Source organism: Oncorhynchus mykiss, chromosome 1, assembly GCF_013265735.2.
Source record: "Oncorhynchus mykiss isolate Arlee chromosome 1, USDA_OmykA_1.1, whole genome shotgun sequence".
Taxonomy (NCBI): domain Eukaryota; kingdom Metazoa; phylum Chordata; class Actinopteri; order Salmoniformes; family Salmonidae; genus Oncorhynchus; species Oncorhynchus mykiss.
The window spans coordinates 6,772,896-6,780,107 of NC_048565.1; the positions used below are offsets into that span (position 1 = coordinate 6,772,896).

Genomic DNA, 7,212 nt, shown 5'->3' on the forward strand with positions numbered 1-7,212 from the left:
AGTCACAATTAGACTGAGTCACAATTAGGCTGAGTCACAATTAAGCTGAGTCACAATTAAGCTGAGTCACAATTAAGCTGAGTCACAATTAAGTTGTTCTTGCCCTAGAAACTACTCAAAGAAAAGATGGCTGATTAGAATACAGTAAACTGGTGTCCTAGGTTTATATTACACAACCCCCATGACCATCCACCAACATATTGTTCTGAGTGGAGAAATTAAATGAATTAGGTCTTACAATTTCCAATACCGCCCTAGAAACAAGACCATGGCAAAGACTGAGGAGCAGCTCATTAAACAAGAATGTGATGCCCTTTTCCCTTGTATCCCCTTTCCTCTTAGATAGGAACAAATCAAATCAGGGGAGAGCGTCACTCTTACGCAGAACCTCCACGCTCCTGTCTTTTCATAGTGACTTCTCTGCAACACATGGATTCCTATGCAGTCTGTAACTAAAATAAATGGACCATGAGATGAGAGACCATGATGAGATGGGCGGATGGTGTTGATTACATCAAGCATTATGGTAAATACAGTAAATTGATCACATGTATTGCTATATATTCTTTGAAGGGCTGTCCATTTTTACATGTTCTATATCATACCCTTCAAATGTTTCTGTCAAATGACTACCCTGTCTTCCGGCTACCGCATGGGCTTCATATTCTGAAATCACGTCAGTGCTAACGACGTTGCAGGGAGTTAGTTATCAATTTTCAGTGGTCTCTGATTGCCTTAGCTCAGGCTCACTGGCACACAGCTCATGCACCTGCACAGTTGGGAGAATTCCAGATGTATTTGCTCACTGCTGCCCTCTTGTGTTTATATATCACACTGCTGAACACTTGCCTTAGTTCAAAAATTGTTGTGTTTATCAAGAGCTGGTTGCAGGGTTGTGTTCAATAAGTACCAAATGGAAGAGAACGGATTGAAGTAGGGACTTCCTGGCCTTCTCCAATAAGAAATGCTTATTTTCCACTGTAAAAACATTTCAAAACGTTAGGTGTCGTGTGCCCTAATGTTCAACATCCAGGTGATTAAGGATACCTCTGCTGTAGTTGTTCCAATGAATACACACATTCACATGATTGTAAAAAGGAGCTCAACCTGCATACATACGTGACCCTCATGAGCATTAATGAGGATATCCAAGCACTCCAGCCTGACATGTTAAAAGCTGTTGCAGCTTAAGAAACAACAGTTGACGCCGATGATGAAACTGTCGAGAGGAAGCAAGTTATGTATACAGTATCTATATTTGCCATTTGGTCTTGCCTAACAGTTTGTGTTCTTGCATCTCTCTGTCCATTCACTTGCCCCCCTCATTAATAATAAAAAGAGAATTTACAACAGCACTCAATGAAGAGATTTGTCGGCCTGTGTAAGCAGTTCACTATCACGGAACAAAGCCTCAGCCTCGGACTCCCACTGAATAGAGCCCTAGAGACAGTTTCTTCACATACAGACACTGAAAGGAGACTCATAAGTGCATGGAATGTTTTTTTTTAATCATTTTGAAAACATTTACAACTGTTTAGGACAAAAAAAAAAGGTTACAAACAGAATTGACCTGCAGTTTGCATCCATTTCAAAATGTTGCATAAATAAAACTCATATTTATAAATATCTCTTTTTATAAACATATAAATAGTTTTTAAAACATAAATACATTTATGCAGGAATGAAAGTACACGAATGTACAGCAGCAGCGACAATATACAGCTTTGCGGTTTCTAGTTTTTCCACCCTTATCCGCCATTTTGTAATGTGTGTTGGTCTTTATGTTATACATATGGATTGGTGTTTATCATTGTTGTCTCAGTCCTTGAATATGTTGGTCTTGGTGGCTTTTCGTACCAAAAATCGGTCACTTTTTAGGTAATTTTCCTCAGGCGAGGACCAACTTAACCCAAGTTGTCCGAACCCATCGTCTGAATGCTCTGGGAAGAAAGAATAAGAAAAGACCTGGTTAGATGGATTTGTTCACAGAAACCTCTAAATAGATGGACCTGTTCACAGAAACCTCTAAATAGATGGACCTGTTCACAGAAACCTCTAAATAGATGGACCTGTTCACAGAAACCTCTAAATAGATGGACCTGTTCACATAAACCTCTAAATAGATGGACCTGTTCACAGAAACCTCTAAATAGATGGACCTGTTCACAGAAACCTCTAAATAGATGGACCTGTTCACAGAAACCTCTAAATAGATGGATCTGTTCACAGAAACCTCTAAATAGATGGACCTGTTCACAGAAACCTCTAAATAGATGGACCTGTTCACAGAAACCTCTAAATAGATGGACCTGTTCACAGAAACCTCTAAATAGATGGACCTGTTCACAGAAACCTCTAAATAGATATGGACACAAATTATAGCCGATCACCTGTCAGTCTCACTAAAACAAACTATCTAACTAAACAGTCTCAATGCACACCTCTGCTCCGACCAACCACTGTCCAGACCTTGTCTCTCACACAATCCTTAATTGACTGCCCAATACTCCGCTCATCTCTCACTTCTCACATTAAAGTTGGTAAAAGGAGGAAGAGAGGTGTTTGCCCAAGAAACATACACACTTAGTCACATACTGTATAGACAGTCTGTGAGCCACAGCGTACGCAAGGCACCACACCAGCCCCCCCCCCCCCCCCCCCCCCCGGCAGGATTTCACTGTTAGCCACACACTACCACATGAAGGCCAAGCACCCCTTAGCGCGTTTCACCTGGTTTCCCCATTACCTCATCCTGCATACCGCCCCTTTAATGTTCTGCTTTTTTTTCTGAGCAAAAAGGAAATGTTTCCTGGAACATTCCTCCTAGGGTGCTGTGTGTGTGTGTTACATGTTTTCTGTGAGTGTTGTCCATCTACAAAGAGAGGAACCTGCTCTCTCTCTGTAGGTGTTCCTCTTCCTACCTACTAGAGACTGGTCGATGACCTCATAATTGTCCCATAATCCATTCTGCATTACCAAACGGCCTTTGGCCTGACACTGAGATCTACTGTAGATCTTATTGTCAGGCCAAAGGCCATTGATAAAGCAGACTGGAGAGTGGGACAATTATGAAGTCATTGATTATGTCCTCATCGTGTTCACATATGTCCCATTAGGCCTTCAGCCAACAGCTATGATTACTTATGACGATGTCCTACAATGTGTATGGACTTCCTAAGGCCAATTTGATCGCTTCCCACAGACTTGGAACATTTCAAGATGGGATTTGTGATCTCATTCTACGGGGCCTTTGTCCTCAACACAAGTCAACACAATGTTCTGTTACAGCATCAGTGGGACACATCGTTATGCCCTCTCCCACTGTCCCACACAGGAAATGCAGATAGCACATAGATGGACTGCTTGTAAAAGTCAATTTGGAGTTGATTGTTCATGATTTCAATCAAGAAGCAGTTGCATTTGTAGGTCTCTCCCTATCCTTCTTCCTAATGCAGTCTTAATCAGATGTGTTTGTATTAGTCAGTAGGCCTAAACCAAAAGGATTAGTCTGTAGGATTTATCCCTACTCTGAAGTTTGAGGTCAGGCATGTGTCTTGCACAGATAAGAGTCTACCTGTGCCGAGCACCTGTCGCTTTGCCCTCCCACACGCCAAGTGACCTTATTGGTGGTGGAATAATATATATTTTTTGTATTCAGTTTTGTCTGTTGCTCTGCCCGCAATTAGTCGTGACGTCGTCAAGTTTGCCACCCATACCCGTCCGTTGGTGGCCTGCCCAGTACGGAGCTCGCATGCTCAGAATCCAAACATGCATGGCTTGAGATGCGGTGACCGGTCGATCGTGAGTAGCTAGCTACTTAGTTTAAATATCAACAATACTGCCACAGCAGCATAACATTTGATTGACAATGAACACTTGATTTACACAATCATCAATATTGGATCTGGTTGGCTGCTACGCGACACAGAGAGAGGCAGAAAGACAAAGAGAGGAGCCGCTGCATCTACGACCTTCCCAGCCAACTCCATCCCTTCTGTCAGGAGTTGCACATGTGTCAGTGCAGCAGCGGCAGCACAGGTAGTCTGGACTCTAGCTAACAAGCCACTATGAGTTAAAATAGCATGAATACTAGGCTATATTATGAAGTCGTTATTTAACCATTTGAGAGCATTGAAGATAAGTCACAACATTCTAACATTTTTGAGCATAGGCCTATTTATTTCCGCATCACACTCGTCACAAATGCACGGTAGTTACAGTGCCTCCTAAACGCATGATTTTTTTCATCGGCAAGAGGGTGGGCTATCAGCGGTCATTGATGTTGATGAATGTAACTCTGCTAGTGAGCTAGCTTGATTTTTATGAATATCGAGATATGAATGATGAACGTATTTTTATTTTATTTTGAGGACCTGCCCCTGAAAGGTCTTTGCACCTTCCAGGTTGAGAAATTGCAACATGTTGCCAGTCTGACGTGCTCACAGGGGGCCACATCATCACCTCCACGAGAATACATTTATTCTTAAATAAATGTTAAATATATATATATTTTTTTAAACGTGTATTTACCTCAAACTGTTCAACGCTTTTACAGTCTGTTGTCTATGGGTGACTCATCTGAAATTCTCACAGGATTTATATTCGGGATTTTGTAGTAGGCCCATAGAACGGTCCTCAAATTAGGTTGTTTTCCAATGGTCTATAAAATATATATATCATTCTCCTTTTTGTCTCCCATCCTAAAGTGGTGGTGATGTACGTTCCTCCTGATTTAATCACATGATGTGCAATTGCGCATGGAGAAAGGGAGATAGCGTGAGAGGTTAGGTTACTTACCAACAAGTCTTGATATGCCTTCTCTAACAGCCCATGCCGCTAATGGTGCCTATCCTGTCCATTTTGTGTCCGAAGCAGCCGCTCCGGGCCGCGGACCCTTTCTTGGTGTTTGATTTGTGTCTCCGTGCGCTGGGCTGGTCGTTCAGCAGTCGCGCCCACATGGCCTTGGCGCGAGTGTCCATGCGCAGGTCTCGCAGCAAGCGTACCCGGGAGCGCACTTTTTCCAGCCTCTGCTCTCTCTCGTCCGACGCCATGAACTCCGACAGTTCCTCCCCCAGCAAACTTCTGAGAGACTGGGATACAGAAACAAGAGACACCCGCTTTAGATAATACATTCTCTATGGAAACGACTTGTGTAAGCACCTGTCAGCAGATTGCGCATCTGGGAATGATTCTGATTAACGACAAATATGCGTATTCGGGACATCAATTGCCTACTTCGGCAAGCAGTAAACTCACTATCCTGCACTTTTCCCAACACTTTTTGTTTTCAACTGGCCTTGTAAATGTATTTATGTTCCACATGAAACCTTTGCTCAATTATAGGCTACATCTAGTAATGTCAGTGCTGTCTACACTTGACTCGCGTCGGGAAGAACCAAAAGACAGTAGCTACACGACGAGTTCTGACCTAAGTTAGCTACTGAATAGAAATCACATAAAATGATGCAATTAATTGGCCCGTCCTTTGAAACCAAATCCTGAATTTGTGTGTGGTCATGGGCTACAGTTGCGCTTTAACACATGGGAAGCGGTGTGTATAGCCTTTCTAATTGCACATTCGTTGAATAAAGCGATAAACACTGGTCAGAAATGAGTCTCCCAGTCCCGGGGATTATCGGATGCAGCTGGAGAGACAGGTGCGCATGCAGTAGAATGCCCACTCGCACAGACGTCAGTTCAACGTCTTGTTTTGATTTACATTTGGTTGAGTTGTCAACTAACTTCAATTCGACGTGATTTTTTATTTAACCATGTCGTTGTATTTAGGTTTAAAGTTGGGTAAAACAATGACTAAATTCCCTTACATTGATGACTTTTTGCAAATCCAATCAGTTTTCAACGTTGATTAAAGGACATAATGCTTTTTGATGTTGAATTATTTGCGCTATGAGTCTCTTGATGGCAGATGCGCCTTTTCAACGGGTGGGAAAGGGATGTTATCTGGTTTAAAAAACACGATTTCAAAGATATGTAAGATTGACTTAGTAGCCTATTGAAGGCAACCAATATGTATGTTACATGTAGGACGCGCAAAAGCTAATTTGGGTAGTCTACATGTAAAGGTCACTGTGTCCTCGTATCCTATGTCCACTCGAGCGCTTCTCAAGACGCGCGCTTGGGTACCAGCATGAATATAGTCAACCGTATGCAATTAAGTAGCCTAAGTGGCTGTAGTTTCGCCGTTGAACACAGTATCTATCCATATATCGCCCTGATCGTTTTAAAAATAAATAAAAAAGCAAGCCTTTCGTTCCAGTAATAGCCTATGCGTACGTTAATTAAGAAATATACAAACCCCCATCTTCAAAATGAGCGGTGTAATGTAAATGCAATGGTCTTAGTATAATATAGCCTAGGTTATATCTATGATACATGGCCATTGATAGTATGCATACCAATATATACATTCACAGTAGTCTATACACTTGCATCAGTTGTTGATGCTATTTGGGGAACCGTAATGTGAATAATATTAGTTAGCCTACAGCTGCGCACCATGCAAATATAGTTCTCCAAATAATCGCATTCCGCTCACAAATTACAGCGCGCACATCAATGAAGTGACCTCACCTTCTGTTGCGCCGGTGTCAGAGGCTTCGCCCCTGTCCGCAGTGAAAGCAGGGTGATCATAAGTCCACATGCCACCAAATGTGAGATGTTCATTCTGACAAGTTTTTTGTTGTAAAGGATTCCTCTTTGGCGAAGTTCAGTATACGATAAATTATATTGGTTCTCTGTCTCTGCGTCGGTCTTTACTCCAAGCTTCCTAAGTGCTACTCTAACTCTACGAATTACTACTCACGGCTTTATAGCCAGCCGCTGGTGATGTCATGACAACCTGCGTAATGGTCTTCCTTCCCCCTCCCTCTTGTACCTTGCCAATTTCGTTTTTTTTCTTCTGCATAGGCCTACCTGCGTAATCTATTGAGGAGCGTGTCATGCTAAATTATGAATTAAAATGGTACCTACACCGGTCATTATGGCTTAAATTAATGAAATAAAACAAAAAAACAATTACATTACTGTTTCACCATGCACCACTACGACTGGTTTGCCACCAAAATAATACTTAATTGCTTTGCTTGAAAAGGAGAAATGATATGTAATTCACAAGTGTAGGTAGCAGTGTGGCATTGGCAGACACATGATACTCTATTAAAATGCCAACCACCCACCGCGAGGAAATGAGGT

General features: G+C 42.1%; 1 protein-coding gene across 1 annotated transcript; it reads right to left on the bottom strand.

Moving 5' to 3' along the window:
- Positions 1 to 1,493: 1,493 nt before the first annotated feature.
- Positions 1,494 to 6,984, bottom strand: LOC110528129 (C-type natriuretic peptide 4). Its single transcript, XM_021609986.2, has 3 exons — positions 6,592 to 6,984; positions 4,798 to 5,090; positions 1,494 to 1,940 (listed from the first exon to the last, which is right to left on the bottom strand). The coding sequence occupies exons 1-2, from the start codon at positions 6,682 to 6,684 to the stop codon at positions 4,821 to 4,823; spliced, it is 363 nt and encodes a 120-aa protein (XP_021465661.1). The 5' UTR covers positions 6,685 to 6,984; the 3' UTR covers positions 1,494 to 1,940; positions 4,798 to 4,820.
- Between the last annotated feature and the right edge of the window lie 228 nt (positions 6,985 to 7,212).

Coding starts and splice junctions, on each gene's coding strand:
- LOC110528129 (XM_021609986.2), bottom strand. CDS start 6,684: ATGAACATCTCACATTTGGTGGCATGTGGACTTATGATCACCCTGCTT. Junction 5,091..6,591: donor TGACACCGGCGCAACAGAAG/GTGAGGTCACTT, acceptor TCTGTATCCCAG/TCTCTCAGAAGTTTGCTGGG.